The sequence below is a fragment of the Dasypus novemcinctus genome, chromosome 16 (genome assembly GCF_030445035.2).
Source record: "Dasypus novemcinctus isolate mDasNov1 chromosome 16, mDasNov1.1.hap2, whole genome shotgun sequence".
Taxonomy (NCBI): Eukaryota; Metazoa; Chordata; class Mammalia; order Cingulata; family Dasypodidae; genus Dasypus; species Dasypus novemcinctus.
In genome coordinates, this window is record NC_080688.1 from 47,065,161 (window position 1) to 47,086,744 (window position 21,584).

Below are 21,584 nucleotides of genomic sequence, written 5' to 3' on the forward strand. Positions count from 1 at the left end.
TGCAAGGTAATAATTAACATTTTTCCCTCTTTTACTAGATCACCTGTCGGGCTCTAAATGCCCTAGGTCAAGATGTAGAGAAACCACTTATACTAACAGTCAAAATTTTAGATGTCAATGATAATCCTCCAATATTTTCACAAAGCGTATTCATGGGTGAAATTGAAGAAAACAGTGCTTCAAGTAAGTTGTTTACATTATCTACCATTTCCAAGACTTTTTTTCAACTACAAGTATTACTATAATACAGCATTTTTCTGAACTAATTTATTCTCTTGGTTTCATCAGTAGTTTTGTTTAAAAATTCATCAAGATAACCCGGGAACTTACTTCCTTTCTAAAATTCGTTTGGGAGCTAACGATTGTAGTTCTAGGTTATGGTCTTATTACCAGGTCAATAGTATCCTATTCCATTTTTACAATTCTCACTAGTATCAAGAAGATACAAAGCTAAAAAGGCAGACTTACCAAGCCTGGATGCATCAGCTGGGCTTTTAAGATTATAAGGAACAGAGACATACTCACACTACCTTGGACAATTTGGAGGAAAGGGAGAATTATAAAACCATCAAGGGAAGTAATAAAGACCAAAAATGGTCTCAACTTCAATACACTCCAGCCTCCAGAAAAACTAGCTCCCTATGGATGGCAATATAGTTCTGGCCTGGTTGAGAGAGACTGTAAGAGATATTGCAAGAGACATGAAAAATTTTTTGAGCATATAGATAGCTTTAAAAGCTTAAAAATCAGGAATAAATTTTAAAATTGTGTTAAATATTTAATGCAAACACAATATTAATATTTACATTTTCTTTAATGAACTTCTTCTGTATTCCTAGATTCACTGATCATGATACTAAATGCCACAGATGCAGATGAACCAAACCATCTGAATTCTAAAATTGCCTTCAAAATCGTGTCTCAGGAACCCGCAGGCATACCCATGTTTCTCCTAAGCAGACATACTGGGGAAGTCCGTACTTTGACCAATACTCTTGATAGAGAGGTAAAGCAAGACGCTTGGGATATTCAGTAACAGAATCTTTGATTCTAACAAAGCCAAGTGAGGTGACTCAATTTACCTGGACTAAAAAGAGGAAAGAAAAAGCGTTCCTAATATTCAACTGGTCCAATCTAGGAAAATTGTTTGCATTCAGGAGTGATTCTGTTGGGTGGAGGATATATTGAGGACCTGCACAATCAATTGTTCCCCAAACAGCAAACAGTAGTGGGGTGCCTGTGGGAAAGGAAAGGAAGGCACTGGCATATGTGGATATATTGAACTGTAACTAATTCCTTCCATGATGGAGGAAAAGGAAACGTCTTAAATGAAGGGAGAAATTTCTGTCCAGAAACAATCTCAAGTTTTCTCTGATGTCATATTTTTCTCTTTGACTTCTCCTTTCAGTTTTGTCCCTGCTTCCAGGACAATAATAAATCCCCTTTCTTCCTCTCCCCCACCATCCTACCACAACCACCACTATCTCCATCCACACACACTGCCTTATCAGACTGACTTTTGTAGAAATGATTTTCAGAATAGACAAACAGGGATGCTCTGTAACTGGGCTTCCCTCAGATTACGATCCTACCATATATATTCCTTGCCCAATTTTGCTCCAAGTATACCTTGCCAGAAGCAGCTCACAAATGAGGAAACCTCTTCCAGACTATTAGAGAAACTCACCCAATCATCCACAACCCCACAAACCTCCTATACGGGTCTGATGATGAGCAACAAGAAGCGCATATGATTATTCCAGAGAATGAACCATGAGATTGAATATTCTCAGCTCCTTACCTGTAGGAAGCAAATAATTGCCATTCATACTCTTGGCACTAGAGATTGATTATTTTTCTTTCTTTTCTCCAAATTTAGCAAGTTGGCAGCTATCATCTGGTTGTGAGTGGTGCAGACCAAGATGGAGTAGGACTATCAACTCAGTGTGAATGCAGGATTAAAGTGAAAGATGTCAATGATAATTTCCCAATGCTCAGAGAATCCCAGGTACACGTTCACTCCCTGAAGAATACCTTTTATATATTTAATTTAATACTTTCCCATCTTAATTCAGTATTTGCCTGATTGCTGTTTTTATTTAAGTTCTCTGTACTTTTTAAAAATAAGCTTCTGTATAAGAAAGCAGTAACCAGAAAGAATACCATATATAATTTGAGAAGAAATGATTAATTTTATTTAGAATAAATATAATCCCTTAAGATAAGGTCTGACATTGAACCTTAAATTTTGCTTCTCTCCCTTTTAGTATTCAGCTCACATTGAGGAAAATACTCTAAGTTCTGAATTGCTTCGATTTCAAGTAATAGATTGGGATGAAGAGTTCACAGATAATTGGCTTGCAGTCTATTCCATTACTTCTGGAAATGAGGGGAGTTGGTTTGATATACAAACTGATCCCAGAACGAACGAAGGCATCCTGAAGGTGGTTAAGGTATGGTCTGGTTTCACTTCAGGGTAAAAAATATTCTATAATAACCAAAACTACATTTCTACAAATAAGTGTTATTTAATCATAATATCAATCTTTATTGAGGAAAACTCGGAAAACACACAAAAGTAGATAGATTTTTTTTTAATCACCTGATAGCACTATTACCTAAAGACAATCTCTCTTAGCATGTTGGTGTATTTCCTTCCAAGCTCCCATACTTTCTATAATAAACACAATCACACATACTTATATATATTTATTTACAAATATGTGTTTATAAATGTGCATACATTAAGCACAAAAAAGTAAAACACATTTCTTGACTTAAACTCATTTACTCTCCATAAGTGGATTAAAGTTAGGAAGAGAGAGAATCGGTGGTTTTGAGTTTGTAAGTCTTTTTAAATGGATTAGCTATAATCATCAGAGAAAAGGAGCAACTTTTCCTAGAAAATGTGAATATATGAACTAAATCTATAGGATAAAAAATAAATAAATGAGTAAAGCTTTCATTTAGCATGCTTGGCTATGGCAGATTTCCCATCTAGAATAATTTATCGATATTTCTGCCTGAATATATTATAGATTAGAAAAACTAATGATTATTTGAGGATATTCCTTGGCATGGGACATTGGACTATATGGGAACTTCCTTCTTTAATTCCTTGAGTCCAGTTCAGTGACGTACCTATCTTCTTACCTTAACAAGTGGATAGCTGGATTGCTGGATTCCTGGGTGGTTGGGAGTTGTATAGTCAATTCCTTATTACTCTACTTTTCAGAGAGAAGGCAACAGCCATCCTCACTTGCAAGGTTTTTGTTATAAACTCCCAGTAATTGTGGGGAATGAGATATTCCCTATCTCATGTATTGGTGCCATGCAGTTTCCCAAACTAGAAACCTGGGTCTTATCCTTGAATCCTGACATTTGCTCACAACATAAAGCCAGTCAATTCTGTCCTAGAAGTAGTCCTTAGAGTCGGAGCCAACTTCCTTTACCTCTTACTGCCTGTGCTCTAGCCCAGCATTGCCTCCTCTGCAATACCTCAAAAAGTGTGTTCCTACCTCCAATCTCTATTTCAGTTTATTCAGCTCCTTGTCACCAGTACACCATCTCATTTTCTTAGAACCAATTTGGATCAGTTACTCTCCTCTTTAAAATCAATAGTTCTCCATTGGTTGTGAAAGTGGTGCTCAACCACAATTGCTTGCTCGAATTACTTGCAACTTTTCCTAGAAAGCAGGACTGTATGAACTATTGGCTCAGTTGCTCTGTGGTAAACCCCAGCCATCAGCTGTTTAGCTGTGCAGAAAGGCTCTTCAGGGGACTCTAATATGCAGCCAGGTTCATGATCTCTAGATGGTCTCTAAGATGAAGTTCACCCTCCTCAGAAATGTGTTATAGTTACCTGTTTACACAGCTTTCTCTTCTGTTCCACTGGGAAATGCTTGAGTACACAAAGCTAGCCACTGCAAAGTTAAAACTCAAATCCAGATGTCTTGCCTGAATTATTTTCAATGATATACAATATAACCACAATGAGCATGCCCTTATATTAGTATCTTCAAAACTTTCACTAGTCAATGGGAAAAGCTATCCTGGGATTCCTCAGGCCTTGGTTTTTTGGTCATCTCGCTAAGAGGTCAAACTATTAGTTATCATGCAAGACCATCTGAAAATGGTTCCACAAAGAGTTGGTGGGCCACCACTTGCTGCTTTGCAGAGGCCTATTTGCCAGCCAAGTTTATAAAGATAGTTTGCCTTTGTACCTAGGAGTTTTTTAAAGTCAGGGAAGACATTATCACACAAGTATTCAATTAAAGGGAAGTAGCTGTGGCTCAATCAGTTGGGCTCCCGTCTACCTTATGGGAGGCCCTGGGTTCATGTCCCGGGACTTTCTTGTGAGGGCAGGCTCCCTTACATGCTGCAGAGAGCTACCTGGCCCGCAAGCGCCATGGAGAGTCAACTCAGCAAGGTGACACAAAAAGAAGGAAGACAAGTGAGAAACGCAGTGAATGGACATGGAGAACAGACAGCAAGCAAGCTGCAAGCAGGGAGGGGAAATAAACTAAATAAATACAGACACAGAAGAACACATAGTGAATGGACACAGAGAACAGACAGCAAGCAGAAAGCCCTGGGGGGTAGGGGAAAAAAAAAATTCTATGAAAGACCATAGCTGCCATTTTTAGGAATGTATTATGGGTCTTATTCAGTCTTCACACAAGTAGAAATTTGAGGATCAGAAAAATTAAATATTATGCCCACATAGCTATTAAGTAATAGAACCAGAATTCAAACCATGTTATGACAGCAAATTTGTTTTTTTTTTCCCACTGTACATACAGCCTAAAAAGACTATAATCATATTTTGTTAATCTAAAAGAGGTATGCTGCTTTGTAAGTATCCATTACCAAAATGGAGTTGCATGAGTTAAAAATCTTAATGTTTTCTCTGTCTCAACATGACTATGATTTCTGTAACTGTTTTCTATATAGAAATACAAGATTCATTCAAAGCATCTAGCATAGAGTTCTCTTTTCCTCTTCTGAGGTTGCCGGTGCTTATTTTTGTGACACTCTTTTCTTCTAATTTTATTTTTGCTCTAGGCTTTAGATTATGAACAACTACAAACCATGCAACTTGGTATTGCTGTCAAAAACAAAGCTGAATTTCACCAATCAATAATCTCTCAATATCAGATCCAGTCAACTCCGGTCACAATTCAGGTAATAAATGTGAAAGAAGGAATTACATTCCGTCCTGCTTCCAAGACATTTTCTGTGCAGAAAGGCATAAGTAGTAAAAAGTTGGTCAATTATATCCTGGGAACATATCAAGCCATTGATGAAGACACTGGTAAAGCTGCCTCATATGTCAGGTAAGACTATTTTTATATCTTATTATTATTCCTTGATGTAATTTTTGGTTTGGTTTTGCTTTTTAAAGATTTATTTATTTCTTCACCCTCTCGTTGTTTGCACTCACTGTCTGCTCTCTGTGTCTGCTCACTGTGTGCTCTCTTTGTCTGCTCATCTTCTTTTGAACTGTTTTTTAAAAGTCTCATTTTTATTTATTTATTTCTATTCCCCCAGCCTCATTGTTTGCGCTAGCTATCTGCTCATCTTTTTTTTTAGGAGGCACCAGGAACCGAACCCTGGGCCGCCCATGTGGGAGGGAGGTGCTAATCTCTTGAGCCACCTCCATTCCATTTGTTGTGTCTCTCATTGTGTTTCCTCACTGTCTCTCTTGATTGCGTCATCTCACTGTGTTATCTTGTTGCACTATCTTGTTGCATCAGCCAGTTGTGTTAGCTCGCTGTTTTGCTTGTCTTCTTTAAGAGGCACCAGGAACCGAACCCGAGACCTCTCATGTGGTAGGTGGGTGCTCAACTTATTGAGCCATATTTGCTTCCCCCTTGATGTAGCTTTAATTTATAAACTTACAGAATAACACATAATATATTATATATCAAGCATACAAAGAAATACAAAGGTGGTCAAGACAAGGAACTGGATAATATAAGGAGATACATGTAGCCAAACCATTAGAATACAGAGTAAAGGTAACATAAACACAAGTTAAAATGGTAACTAAGAAAAGAGTGCTCAGACCTACCTAGAGAAAGCAGGAAAAAGTTTCACAGAAACTTCCAGTTGAGTCTTAAAAAAGGAATAGGATTTAACCAGAAGAACAGATTTCAAGTTGCTAGAACAGCTATATGGGGAAATATATAAGCCTAAAATTTAAGAGCACCATGCAATGTAGTTGCTTTATTATAAAGGGCAAGGGCACGGTTATTATTTTACTTTACTTCAGATAGAAGAAAATTGAAAACTCAGGATGATACATACTAAAGGATTATGAAATACTGCTTACCCATGCTAAAATGTTAATTTTCTGCTCCCAAAAAGTATATGTCAATGTCATATATTAAATATAAAATGCACTAAAAATAAAATGAGTCATTTCCATTTAATATGTAACATTCTATATTTGAAAGAAAACTACTAATTGTTTTCTATTGTATAAACAGATATGCCATGGGACGTAATGATGGTGGTTTGCTAATTATTGATTCAAAAACTGCTCAAATAAAATTCAACAAAAACATAGATCGGGATTTTACTTTCATAGTTAACAAGACAATCACAGCTGAGGTTCTGGCCATAGATGGTAAGAAAAATATTTTCAATTATTTTAGAGAAATTGGCATTTCTTTATGAAAAGATGGTTTTGACTATTTAATATATTACCTTTATCATTAGTAAGAAAATTGATCTCAAATCTAAGTCAGCTGAATCCTCAGTAGAAGATTGAGCATACCAGCTTCTCAGAAGAATTTGTTGTACTAGTGAATTTTGTGTTCTGTTCCAATGGTATGCTGTGGTTGTGGCAGGAATTTTTAGACCCACAGAAATTTCTGGTTTTGAGAGGACAGATAAAGATTCGTGTAGAGGAGGCAGACTTGGCCCAGTGGTTAGGGCGTCCGCCTACCACATGGGAGGTCCGCAGTTCAAACCCCGGGCCTCCTTGACCCATGTGGAGCTGGCCCATGCGCAGTGCTGATGCGTGCAAGGAGTGCCCTGCCACGCAGGGGTGTCCCCCGCGTAGGGGAGCCCCACGCACAAGGAGTGCGCCCTATAAGGAGAACCGCCCAGCACGAAAGAAAGTGCAGCCTGCCCAGAAATGGCACAGCACACAGGGAGAGCTGACACAACAAGATGACTCAACGAAGAGAAACACAGATTCCTGTGCTGCGGACAAAGAAAATGCAGCAAATAGACACAGAGAACAGACAACCGGGGTGGTGGGGGAAAGGGAGAGAAATAAATAAATAAATAAATAAATCTTTTAAAAAAAAAAAAGATTCGTGTAGAAAGCCCACCAGGGAAGCTCAACTTGAATGAGATGCCTTTGTGAATTAGTTATAGGGACCTCATCGGCTTGCATCATTGAACAATAAAAATCTCTTTTTCTGGAATGTTTTAAAATTGTATCTATAATCGTCATTGAGTGTCTGTATTTCCCTAAGTACAAAATTATTTAATGGCTAATGAAACAACATAGAAACTAAACAAAAAACACCAGAAAAATCATACCACCTGGGAAAATAGCAAAAAACACTTAGGGAAACAACAGAAGTGACTCAATCTCACCACCAAAAGATTTTTATTTTGTTTCTTATTGTAGTGTCAGTTATTTTTAAATTTTTAAATACACTTTTATATATTGTGTGGTAAAAACAAATAATGGTTTATTCCAAATACTTTGATTCAAGCTTTAAAGCAAATGTTTTTCACACAGTACTAGGCTCATGCAGTAGTATACTTTTAAGAAAGCTATTATTTTTGTACTGATTTCATTTTTAATCAGTTAATTTTTCACCTGATCAAACTTGGTTTCAAGCATATTAAACTAATAGCCAGCACTACTAATTAGAGGTACTGGCCAATTTGATACATTTAAACTTGCTTTTTACCAGATTAAAAGTAGGATGGAATCATTTTACTTCTGAGAATAACAAAATTTCTCATGAGAAGACACACTAATTTGGCTACTACAAGAGAAATAGTAGTTATTTGTCTGCTACAAGAAAAGTTTCATTTTTCTTTGTAAAACTTGTTCTCTATATCTATTTAATTGAAAATATTATTTTTACAGAAAACACTGGTGCAACTTCCACAGGCACAATATATGTTGAAGTACCTGATTTTAATGAAAATTGCCCTACAGTTGACCTCGAAAAGGAAAACATTTGTAGTTCATCTCCTTCAGTTGTGGTCTCAGCTAAAACACTGAACAATGATAAATATACTGGACCTTACACCTTTTCGCTGGAGGAACCTTTTAAATTGCCAGTTGTGTGGCATATCACTACACTAAATGGTGAGTAAAGTTGCTTCCTTAAATGAAAGTTGTATCTTTATAGTCCCAGTATAAGACAACTCATTTGGGAGAAGGTCCTTTCCAAGGGTAACTGAAAAAATTCTTTGCAATGAAGGTGTGGTTCTAACCTTTTGAATCTCTGCTTACTACAGAAAAGAAAAGAAATTATATGACATATGTTACCACCATTTATTATTTTCTGTTTTTCATGTGGAATCTGATTTTTAAAATATTTTTATATTTGAATGTGTTTACTTATACCTACACACAGCACATCAAAAAAAGATTGGAGTCAAACATCTATTTTATTACAGGGCTATCTAGATTTCTAAATATGTAAACTTTTCCAAAATGGGCAGGCTGTGAACAGATATAATGCAATGGAAAAGGCTGCCTTATCAAGGCGCATAAGAAGTGGTACTTAGTCTGCCATCCGTTAGTGAACTCGAATACGTAAGTGCATTAGCCAATGGTGAAGAGCTATTCCATCTTCCTTCTTTCCTTTATTTTCAGCATGCTAATTTATCATTTCCTGTGTTTTCCAGGAGTCTCATAGAAGCAAACATTAGACTAAATAAAAATTTCCCCTTCTGGATGTCATAGTGACAACAGGCTACTTATCTAAATCCTTTGTAAATGAATTCACTTTTCTTTGGTTCTTTTCTGAATCAATCATGCCCTGCAGCCTTATGTCATCTTGTGTGAGGACCTCTCTCTCAATGATGCACATAGCATTTGGCTCCAACTGGGTTTACCAGAAACGTGACCAATGAAAAGAATGCTAAAGAAACAGAGTAGAGGGAAACGGACTTTGGCCCAGTGGTTAGGGCGTCCGTCTACCATATGGGAGGTCCGCAGTTCAAACCCCGGGCCTCCTTGACCCGTGTGGAGCTGGCCATGCGCAGTGCTGATGCGCGCAAGGAGTGCCGTGCCACGCAAGGGTGTCCCCCGCGTGGGGGAGCCCCACGCGCAAGGAGTGCACCCGTGAGGAAAGCCGCCCAGCATGAAAAGAAAGAGCAGCCTGCCCAGGAATGGCGCTGCCCACACTTCCCGTGCCGCTGACGACAACAGAAGCGGACAAAGAAACAAGACGCAGCAAATAGACACCAAGAACAGACAACCGGGGGAGGGGTGGAATTAAATAAATAAATAAATCTTTAAAAAAAAAAAAAAAAAAGAAACAGAGTAGAGCCCAACCTAGCACTCAGTACACCTGCTCGCACGAGCTTTTGCCCAGGCAGGCAAGGCACAAAGTCAAAGGGGCACAGTGAGCTAAAGAATGATTCAAGCAACTTTACACTGCAGCTTCCTAGAGCTGCTACTGGAATCCCACTTAGAAAGGGGCAAAATAACAATGGAGAAGAGGAAACAATGTGTGCTCAGGAGTGACACAGGCAGCAGGTCACCATCATAAAAGGAATCCTGCACAATGAGCTCTAGGCTCATGGGGTGATGACTGCCAGGAGCCACAGAGGTAGCAGCAGCTAAGCAAAATCTCAGTCTTGGTAAGTGAGACACAAAAACGTGGAGTGAAGGGGAAGACAAACCTCAGACTGCCACACAAGAGTCCAGAGATTGATCCAGACATAGGAGAGTTAAGCCCCAAGAGAGGGGGCCTGATAATTAAAAGATACCTGACTCCCATCCTCTTTGGTCAGAGACTAATAAGCCCACCTGGGGCAGAGACAAGGACAAGGAGGTAGGTGCAGACAGATTTACCAACCTTGAGCCCCTTATAACCTCAGAAACACCCACATTGCACTCTTCTATCATTTCCTCTATTCGTTACAGCGATCTCCAGGCTCTAGGGCAACTCTAGCTCGGTCAATACATATGAGTAGTTTTCAGAGCAAAGCATCCCTGTTCTACTATTGATTTGTATGATGGTTTTTCTCCAGCTACATCAGCACTACTAAGAGCTCAGCAGCAGATCTCTCCTGGAGTGTACAGAATTTCCCTCCTCGTTACGGACAGACAGGACAGGCAGTGCGAGATCCCAGACAGCCTGACTCTGGAAGTCTGTCAGTGCGATGACAGGGACATCTGCATGCCTTCTGATCCCAGCAAAGACCCTGGGCCCGTGTACCGAGAGCCGTCATCAGTGGAGCTAGGGCCTGCCGCCATCGGCCTTATAATCCTTGGTCTTTTGATGCTGCTCTGTGAGTATAATCATTATTTCGTTCTGTTGAAATTTTCACTCATGAAGACCATGAGCAGAGGGCTTCATGCTGCCGGCTATCATTCCCAAAAGCCATAGTCAGTTTGATAGGCAGAGCTATGGGGAAATGGCATCTTCAGGGAGAATCTGAAATGTGTAACAGGTCACTTACTAGCAATCTGTATTTATAGCACAGAAAGCCAAGTCATATATTTCAGACACTTACAAAACAGCACAAGAGAATAAGAGGAGGGGAAACTCATTATACTGTCATGTACTTCCAGAAATGTTCCCAGTCAAACTAATGGCTTTATTCACTAGCAAAACACATTCTGAAGTGTCTTCTTGATATTCAAGTCTCATGAGATGCTAAAATGAAGAGGTCACTCATCAAATAAATTTAGGGAAAATATATAAGAATATTTTAGGCTTGGAGCTTTGTAATATTCAGTAAGCTATCATAAACTCTGAAAAACTGTTGTTTCATTCAGCATTTCCTCAAAATCGTTTCCAACAGAAATACACCTTCCTTGGGGGTTTCATACTTAATATGATAGAATTTCACTCAGAATCTTGTGAATCAAGTCATACTTTGAATGTAATACAATAAAATAGGTCTCTAAAAGAACTTTGTGACAAATACCTGCATAAATGAGAGAAATCTTTGATAAATTCAAAACCACTTCCCTAATTTTATTATAGCATCATATAGACTATTTTTTTAGGAGGTACTGGAAATTGAACCCAGGACCTTGTACATGTAAAGCATGCACTTGACCACTGAACTTCACCCACTCCACAGAATCATAGACTGTTAAAGTTAAAACGAATTTGAATGATGATCAAGTCTACTCCACCCCTTCACTTAATTTTTTAAATGTATGAAATACATTTAAAATATGAAGTATTTTAAAACCTCAGAAAAGTAGAGAACATTACAAATAGGAATATATAATCATCACTCAGACTTAAAACGTTATTGACATTTTGCCATATTTGCCATATCAAGATAAAAATAAAAAGAAAATATTACAGTTATAGCCCCCTAGCCTCCCACAAACATACTATATCTTTCCCGTTCTCCTTAATTTAATAACTGAAATCAATAAACATGGTTCTGATTGTTTGATATTATATTAGCTAACTTCAACAACAAAGATTTTTTTCAAGTGCCTATATGTGAGTCACTATGCTAGCTGCCAGCTGAAAATAAATTTTATTCTGGTTTTCGTACAATTCATAGACTTAGACATGTATAACTACATGAAAAAAGTTATAAAGCTGTAATAGAAGACAATACAAAGTACTGCAGGAATTTAGAGAAGCCTTCACAAATAGGGGATTAGTCAAATTGAATGAGTAGGAAATAAGCACAAGAGAAGGGAAAGGTGGTTCCAAAGAACACTCTCCTCCAAACAGTTAACAGCAGGAACCAAGAGCCAGAAAACGCTTGGCATATTTTAGGAACCCCACAGTTTTGGGAAGCTAATGTATGGGTAAATTGTGGAGAATACAGGAGATGATGGAAAGTTATGTTAGGGCTAATTTGAAAGGGCTACACATCTATGACATGTATTTGGATGCTAAGCTATGAGAAAGGGGAGTTAATAAAGGTATGTGAATAAAAGACTTACATGATTGTATTTGCATTTTTAAAAGAACTCTGAGAGCAGTTTAAAATTCCTTTTAAATTAGAAAGGAAAGAACTGTTCGGAGGTTATTGCAATAGTAAAGGAGAGATGATGGAGGCCAGATTTAGAGATGTGATGTGACACTAGAAAGGAAAAAATACGTTCCCAAGGATGGATAGGAAGAATAGATAACAAATTCAGATGACACCAAGGTTTCTATGCTTGGCAGTGATAACTGAAGCCAGTATCTGAAATTGAAAATATCAGCAGAAGCTCAGATACGCATCTGAATTTGAAATGTTGGGTTTTGAGGTGTATGGCATGTCCTGCAGGCTAAAGCATATTTGGGATTGTGAAAAGGATGGTAGTCAGAGGAAATAAATTGTGTTATTTCTACATAATACATGCTTCATGTGATCCTATGATTTGCAAAATACAATATGTACAAGAGTACCTACATTTTTCAGTCTGTAGAAATGCATTCAACATTTTGAAAAGTATTCTCAGGACACATATATAAAAATCAAATATACATTGCACATACAATGTAGACAAGATTTCTAAGACTGTTATGCTCACGTAAAAAATATTGCCCATCCAGCTATACATTCCACACCCTTCAAAACTACTTTGTTAACTCATAATGTCCAGTCATTTCCACAAATTTAATAAATCAAAGAAGTGAGGAAGATAGTAATGGCAGCCTGAAGAAGTATGACTTATATGAACATTATACTAAATTTTGAATAACTATATTAATTATATCCAATCTTATTTTATTTTAAACACTTGGCCTAAATTTTGTTCATATCTATAGGACTGATTAGCGTAAATGATACAGTCCATCCTAACACTATCAGCAAGCCCCCATAGCACTCACTCCTGGCCTTTATGTATCTCAATTCATTCAATACTCACAAAAACCTGTGATACAGATATTATTTATTCCATTTTATGGATGAATTAACTGAGGCAAAGAGAGATTATTTAACTTTTCCAGTGTCACCCAGCTAGTGAGTGGGGGAGCCAAAATTCAAGCCTTAGACCCATCTGACTCCAGAGCCTGTGTTCTTAAACCCCGCAGTAAGCAGAGTTCAAACATTAGGATTCAGCCAGCCTGCGGGGGTGGGGGGTGGGGCAGGACGCTGATGACAGAGCTTGGAAAACAACGGCTTTCAGGAAAGAGTGTTTCTCTCTTGGTCCATCAGCATGAATATAACACTACTCTTTATTGCCAACATGAGACTGATAAGCACAGAAGGAATGATTAACCAGTATGCACAGAAGGAAATGTTACACAGGCAGGAAGCGCCCTCCAAGCTAAGGATCCTTAAATCACAACTGAGAGTGCAGTAATTGCTGTTTATTAGCTCATCACTCTGTTTGCAGTGGGAGTTTTATAGAGAAGGTGCTACTACTCAGTTCAGAAGTCAGAATTCATTTAAAACATCTCAAAGCATTTAGGTCTATATTGCTGCTTGGAATCCTTTAAAAAAGAAAGAAAGAAAGAAAAGAAAAACAAGCAACCAAACAGAAGCTACCGCTATTACTGGTTAATTACAGTCTACTAAGAGGTAGAGACCAGGTTACTGCACCATTGTCATACCCACCTAAAATATTAGGAACTCAGGTATATATTCACCTGTTGCCTGACATAACCTCAACATGTACAAACAAATACAAAGATCACAATACATATTGAGGCAAAGAATTGAGGAACCAAACAGCCACGTTTATTTTCCCCTTCCTCAGACAGTGCCTATTTTAAGACAACAATGTACATATAAAATGAGTGGAGTGATCCAATCTGTCTCCTTCAATTTCATAAACATATGAAACTTTAGTGTGATTAATTTGCCAGTTTTTTGTAGAAACCAATTCTGCCTTAGATTAGGAATTTTCGAACTACATAAAATATTACATTCTCTTTGTAACATTTCTGACAATTGTCACGTCAAATAGATACCAAGGAGTCAAATGTGCTGATGTGTGGTTTCATTTTGTTTTTTTAGTAGCCCCTCTCCTGCTGCTGGCCTGTGACTGTGGGGCAAGCCCTCTAGGAGGTATTACAAGTGGATTTATCCCAGTCCCTGATGGTTCTGAAGGAACAATTCATCAGTGGGGAATCGAAGGAGCCCAGCCTGAAGATAAGGTGTGTAACCAGTTTGTAAGACATTTATTTCAATAATGTAGAGAAAATTTCAACTTATATTGAGATAGGAAAAGGGTCAGTGGGGAATTAAAAACAAAACAAAAGAAACAAACAAACAAAAAAGCAGATTTCTTGACCTTCAGTTTAAGAGTGAGTGCTAAAATAGATGGAGCCATTTAGGCATTTAGCTCTTTGGATGTCAAACCATGAAAGTGGGTTCTCCTGCGAGAATTTCAGTTTCTTTAATGTCACCATTTTCAAAAAGTCATTTCACTGTATTGCTATAGAATCTGGTTCACTTTTTAAAATATTTATTTTTTGAATAGGGTTTTCAGGAAGTCACAAATATTTCCGTGCCACTGATAGCAGCCAATGGAGCTGAATTCTTGGAAAATTCTGGTAAGTCAACATCAAAGTTATTTTTGAAAGCAAAGTGGGCTAAATAATAAGTATTCAAAAGCAGAAGTGCTCAAAATGTTTTTCTCAATAGTTTGCATGTGTGCATATGGCAGGAAATGTTTCTCTTGAAATAGGGAAACCTGGTTTAAAACAAGCACATTCTTCAATTCCATGACATACCACTGGCTTGAAAAAGTTAATCTGTCAATTACTGTCACCATTTTTAATATCTGAAGTTATATACTTTCCCAAGCTTTAATAAACTAAAGCATGGCTCTCATGCAATCAATTATAATTTTTTAATCAGGAAGGATTTCAGACATAAAAAATATAAGGGAAAATATAACAAACATCTATGTAGCCACCATCCAACCTTATCTATTCTTAATATTTGGTCATATTTGCCGTTAAAGTTCATGTGGGAACATTTAAAATCCCATTTCCCTTCTTTCTTCCCCAGAAGTAACAATAATCTGATTTAAGTCCAATTACTAAGTTTTGTGTTCAATCATAATGGGATAGCATTGCTTATGTTACCAGATAGGTGAATTTGCTTATTTCTTTGGTTTTACCAAGTGACTGTTTTAGTCATATTATCTCCATATCACAACCAAGGTGTAAACTAGAGGAACAATAAGATCTGATGCCTAATACTAAGATTTTTCTTAATTCTGTACTCACTAATTGCTTTTTCATGTCTAACCTGCAAAAATTTACATGACTTCTCCCCAAATATAATATGTAACTACCTGCCTTTGTCAGCTACCATGTCCTCACCTGTTTCTCCCATTATAAATAAGTAGCACACAATTATAGCAAGAAATATATTCAAGATTCCCTAGAAAAAAATAGCTCCATGAAAGTGTGACATAGCAGGCAAGAGTCATAATTAATCAAATTTTCTTTAAGCACCAAAACACCAAATTAGCATTTGCTAACCTGCCTGATCACATTAGATATATTTCCTGTTTAGTTTCCATAATGAATCTATATGACTGCTTAATTACAATTTCCCTTTTTCATAAAACAAAACAAAATATCATGGAAAACAGCTTTCCATGGTTGTTTGTTGAATATTTTGTTTTTACTTTTCCATTTCTGGATTTTGTCACTAAAAATCTATTTCCTTAGTTCACATTATTAATTAATATGTTTTCAGAGCTAATTTGTCTGCTAATATCTCCTCCTCTGTTTCTGCACATCACAGACCATAGGCTCTTCTTATCACACCAGTCACATAATTATATTTTACTTGAATATTTTACTTGTTTTACTTGAATATCAAAGACCAGTCCAAAAAATGCAATAAGTCACAGCATGAAATATTCAAGAATTTTCCCCCCTGTTTTTAGAAGTTTGTACAAATATATGTGCAGGAGGGACAGTGGCAGAAGGAGTTTCAGGAATGGAACTGACCACCAGGCTTGGGGCAGCTACGGGATCTGGAAACGCTGTGGGATTTGGAGGAGCCACTGGACTTGGCACCTCCTCTGCAGGACAGTCCGGAACAATCAGAACAAGGCATTCCACTGTAGCAACCAACAAGGAATGTGCTGAGGGAGCAATAAACATGAATTTCCTGGACTCCTACTTTTCTCAGGTAATTTGGCTGAAAACTTTATGATGCCCTTTAACTCATTTGCATTAAAGATCATTTTATTTAATTACTTCAGTTTAAATACTTCACTTTTGCAGGGTTTTTTTCTTTACAGTGTGTTAAAAAATGGAAGGAAAAAATAAGTTTTCTTCCTGCCCTAATAATATTGAAAACCAAAATTATGTCATTTGTCTAAGGGAGAAATGGGTAGATACCCACAAAATGAGAGAATGTGGCAAGTGGCACCCTATCCCTCCAACTCGAAATAATGACTAAAAGCAGAAGCACTGAGTTTTTGGATCAGTAGCATGCTCTTTAAAAATACCAAGTAGAGTACAGTTTATTTTACACTTCCTATGCCATAAAGGGTGTCTGAAAATATGTGCATGTATTTTTCTAAAAGCATTCTTCACATTTCAAAGGAGTCTGTGTCCAAAAAAGTTGAAAAACCACTGAATAAATGACCCAAAAATATAAAGGAGGAAGAAGGGACGAGATTGAGCTTCAGTGATGGAAGGAATGAAGTGTCAGGAAGTATAGAATATAATAGTGACAAGGGTGCGAGAATAGAGAAGATTTTGGGCATGTGTTCCTTGCCTTTTGTTTGGTGACCAAAGATAATCAGAATGGGAGGCTTGGTTGGAACGGATGGATCTCACATACACTCAGAACCAGTGTGTACCAGGGTCTGGCTTGTTTCAGAGTTGAGGAAGGTGGCCACTGTGTTTGAGGAGAGTTTGGGACAAGGACGCTAGGAATATTCCGAGGTGTGATGTAGGCCCTAGTTACAGATAAGTCTCCACAAGGTTTGTGGAGACCAGGCAAAGGCCCCATGTTGGTAAGAGTTGTCTCAGATAGTACATAGTGGGTTACTTCCCCACTCCAAACTCAGACATGGCATTAACTCAAGCAAACACAGAGAACACGCTCATACTTAGCCCTATAGATAACCTCCAGGCATTGTCCACATTTCCTATGTCGACATAAATCCAGATAAATACTTGAAAACTGTGAATTAAATCATGGGCCTAGGCTAGACTCAATCTTGAAGGAATTCAGCCACACTGCGATCTAGGTAACTTCCAGAAGAAGATTGTTGATATAAAAAGTATCCCTTAACTTCTATGGATTACTTAATTTGTGTGTTCACAATCAAACCTTGAGTTCTATGAATAGTATTATGTTCTTCAATTGAGTCTTTTTAAAAAAGCATTTTTCTACTTTTCCTCCATCTTTAGAAAGCATTTGCCTGTGCAGATGAAGAAAATGACCAGGAAGCAAAGGATTGCTTGTTGATCTATGATAACGAAGGACTGGATGCTCCAGGTTCTCCTGTGGGCTCTCTGGGTTGTTGCAGTTTCATTGCCGATGAACTGGACGACACCTTCTTGGACTCTTTAGGCCCCAAATTTAAAAAGCTTGCGGAGATAACCCTAGGTGTTGACGACGAAGCCAAACAATCTCAGCTACCCACCAAAGAAAGCGGTTCTGGGACTGAATCATCTGGGTATTGTGTAGAAGTCCAGCAGGCAGGATCTGTCAGGAGCCAGACTTTGCAAGACAGTCAAGGAGCTTCTGCTCTGTCTGCTTCTGGGTCTGTCCTCCAACCAGCCATTTCCATCCCTGGCCCTCAGCAGCATGATAACTATTTGGTAACAGAGACTTACTCAACTTCTGGTACCTTTGTGCAATCTTCCACTGCAGGCTTTGATCCACTTCTCTCTCAAAATGTAATAGTGACAGAAAAAGTAGTTTGTCCTGGCAATCTACAAGGTTCAGTGGAGTTACGAGGGTCACGCACTGTCATCTGTACAGAAGATCCTTGCTCCCGTTTGATCTGACCAGAATGAACTAGAATAACATGCTGGCCAAACCTAAATAGTTGGACCAAATTGTACATAGTAGAAGAGCAAAGCTGATGGTCTAATTTGGCACACAGCTACTTTCATAAACTGATCATAGATATAATTTAAATTTTCTAGCTCATATCCTAAAACTAGGTATATTGTTACTGCTGATTCTCAAATACTATTCAAATTACAGTAAATTGTAATATTTCTCAAAAACCCTTAGGATCATGTTGGATAGAAAAATTACCCAAATATTTTAACCTTCTATTTTTGCAGTGCCAGAGGAAGATGTTTATCACTTTAAACTGCAGTGTAGTTTAGTGTATTAAGCGCTTGGATTCAAGAGCTTCAGTTCTTGTCTCTGTCACCTTTTCTTATATCATAATATGATATAAGAATAACATAGTATTTGCTAAAGCATTTTGATCTGCTTGGAGAAAGGGAAATGTATGAAATTGAGTTTTTCCCATCTTCTTGGTGCTAGGAGACAAAAAGTGCATCTTTTGCTCAAACTAATAGCTATGGGCTTATGTATCTTTTTTGTTGAAACTAAGTGCTATGAGCTTATGCATCTATATTGCTACATCTGTATTCCTCATAATCTCACAATAAAATAATTTTGAAATAGAAATATATAGAACATTTAAGTTTAGTGTGTTGTAAATAATATATTGTGTTTTTTAAAATCTCCTTGAGAGGACCTATCTAAAGAAAATATTTTACAACTGACCTCTCTTGCCTACTTCTCAGTAACAAATCCTTATTTTTTAAGAGTCAATGGAAAGATGTAACTTACATATGACATATAGTGATGTTTATTATGTTAACAATGTCTACAGACCTTGTGAGAATACAAAACATGGTTTTTTCACAAGGAAAAGTGTCTCTAACTAGAATAACACACAGTAAACTTGTGAGTATGTATTATAAGCAGCATCTCAGGAAAATAGTTGGTGAAATAAGTTTCTGGTCACAAAGGGATATGGAAAGGGATTGTCAGTAACCTCTTTTTTTTAAGCCTCACCCCTTCTAAATCAAGCTTTGACAATTTAATTCTTGAATGTAGTGATGCTTGTTTAGTGGAGGATTAGAATATATAATTCATGCTTGCCACAGTGATGGTCATGCAGTTCTTCAAGTCGTTCCTGGCCATTCAGTATATTCACCCTTTAGCCCACAGAGCGCTCCTACCCCACCTGCTTACCAGCATTATTGTCTTGGTTGAGTCTTTACAAGGTCATTGTCCAGCTCCATTATCTCTAAATGTGTGTAATCACAGAATCTTAATTTTTCCTTTCTGTCTTTTGCCATTTTCAATACCTATATCTGTTTTTTCAGATGGAATGCAAAGAAATTATATGCTTGTGTTTTAACCTAGAAGAGTGCAGACCTAAGCATACCTGGGGTGGGAGGGAGAGACTCCCTAAATTCCCCTACCTCTAGTGTTAGTCATGACACGGTGACTGCCATGAAGGCAGGAGCAACAGCAGGCAGCCAGTTCTTCGATATGCAAGGCGACTGCTGCCGCAGAGCCTTCAAGATGCTTGTGCGAAAGGGAGAGGAACTAGACCCGGGTGGACAAGCCTTTTGAGTCCTGAGGAAATTGCTACCACTCTCACTGCTGGTGCCTTTTGCTTCTCAACAGAAGCCTAGTTGCAAGTCTAGAGCATACAGTTGATTTGCCATCTTCTGTATACTTGAGAGTTAAACTAATAATAATAATAAAAATATCCCTTCTTTAAAGTTCAAAGGTGTATCCAGGATCTTCAAAGTATTTTTATCTTTGCATCTTAAAATCCGACTTATCATGAAATGGAAATTTTGCTACACTGTCAAACTGTAGAGGAAATCATGCCACAGTAGGAAAGGTTATATAAGCAAAAATTTAAAATTAAATGTTTTTAAATAAAAATATATCGACCTTCTCTAGGAGGACTTAAAATTTATTTGCTGTGCAAAATTAAATTCAAAGCAAAAATGTATCTATTTTTCACCAAAAATAAAAATTATGTTAAGCAGAAAAAAATTAATGTCTTTTTTCTTGACATAGTGTAAGTTTTAGACTATAAGTATATAGTAAAACTTTAATGGTGTAATATTGTCATAATAAAACCATTTGGAAACAAATTTATGAGTACTTCCTTAACTGTGTAGTAACATTTTAAGACTTCTTTTTTTGCAAAAAAACTAGTCTGAACTAACAACTGAACTAGTCTCTCTAAGTAATAGTTATTGAGAAATGCAACAGAAGAAAGTAACGTACATATTTATTTTTCATCAATATTTTATATTTTTCCTTACAGGTAGGAAATTACCTGGGAGCTCAGGATTTCTTCAAATGGATGTAGCTCCTGTTATGATAGCTGGATCAGGCCAGGGAAGAAAGACTGCACTAACTGGATGTTTTAAATTATTTCATTTTTTGTTCGTTTGGGAATTTGTAATGACCTCTCAGGCAAAAGTTTTGACATTCAAAGATGAATCAGAGAGAAAAGCTGGAGTAAAGAGAAGGAAATGTTTCTCACCTAACATGATGAAAGAAATGTACAATGGCCCCAGTAAAAGCCATCAGCCCCATTTCTCACTAAATGCCTGTGTCTTTATATCTCCCTTTAAAGTGATTCCACGAAACAATTCCTTCAGAATGTCAGAGTCACATCTGGCTAACCTCCTCTTTTCTGAAGGTGGACAGTGAGACCTGGTCTGAAGGCATGGTTGCGGAAACTGGATTGGAGAGGAAGAACAATGGAAGGCATAATCTGGATGCTCCAAATCAATTCCAAGAAAAGGAGTCATGTAGGTATATTCCAAAATATTATCAGCTGCTTCTATTCATAGAAAGTTCAAGGAACAAACACAGCAAAATCATTTTGCCTTTTTCTGGGGACACTCAAAAATCAGGTAAAAGTGTAAAAGGATGCAATCAACTATCTTTGATGAAACTAATAAATAAGAAAAGAGTAAAAGTTCAAGATCTTTCCTTTTTCTGGACAATTCAGCATCTTCTCAACTCCTTTACTGAGCCTACGAAAAGTAATTAGGATTCAGAGATTATATGATTTAACAGTTGTTCAACACATAATCTGAGATTATTTTATGTAATCAATAAGAAAAGAAGACAAACAATCCAGGTGCCAGAAATGACACATTTTCCATGATGAATACTGAAACAACTTCTGCTTTGCCTAATCCAGGTACGCTGAGATTCCATGCATGGCCAGGACATGGCTTTTCTCTGGTTGGTGGTGTCTTTACTATTTTCTTCTTCTGTAGATTGATCTTTTATTTAGTGAGTGCAAAAGGAAATAGACAAATGGATATATAGTTAAAACTCAAGAGAGTGATGTATAACAGTGCAAGCACAAATGAATGCGTTTACCAGAGCAGAAAGAAGAGACATTGGTAAGGGCTAATAAGAGGAGAACCACATATCCTAATTTAATGTTTATGGTA

The 21,584-nt window shown here is 37.4% G+C and overlaps 1 protein-coding gene across 2 annotated transcripts in view; it reads left to right on the forward strand.

The window, feature by feature from the left end:
- DSG3 (desmoglein 3) overlaps positions 1-20,239 on the forward strand; it is a 33,353-nt gene extending 13,114 nt beyond the window's left edge. Inside the window, exons 5-16 of one of the 2 annotated variants that reach the window (XM_058277577.2) lie at positions 39-183; positions 840-1,006; positions 1,880-2,008; positions 2,268-2,453; positions 5,065-5,336; positions 6,492-6,631; positions 8,120-8,344; positions 10,243-10,503; positions 14,146-14,285; positions 14,612-14,684; positions 16,037-16,284; positions 17,520-20,239. In XM_058277577.2, the coding sequence (XP_058133560.1) occupies positions 39-183; positions 840-1,006; positions 1,880-2,008; positions 2,268-2,453; positions 5,065-5,336; positions 6,492-6,631; positions 8,120-8,344; positions 10,243-10,503; positions 14,146-14,285; positions 14,612-14,684; positions 16,037-16,284; positions 17,520-18,122 (2,589 nt within the window). In that variant the 3' untranslated portion in view covers positions 18,123-20,239. The remainder of the gene's footprint in view (positions 1-38; positions 184-839; positions 1,007-1,879; positions 2,009-2,267; positions 2,454-5,064; positions 5,337-6,491; positions 6,632-8,119; positions 8,345-10,242; positions 10,504-14,145; positions 14,286-14,611; positions 14,685-16,036; positions 16,285-17,519) is intronic. The other variant, XM_058277578.2, reaches the window with a different exon arrangement.
- The last annotated feature ends 1,345 nt before the right edge of the window (positions 20,240-21,584 follow it).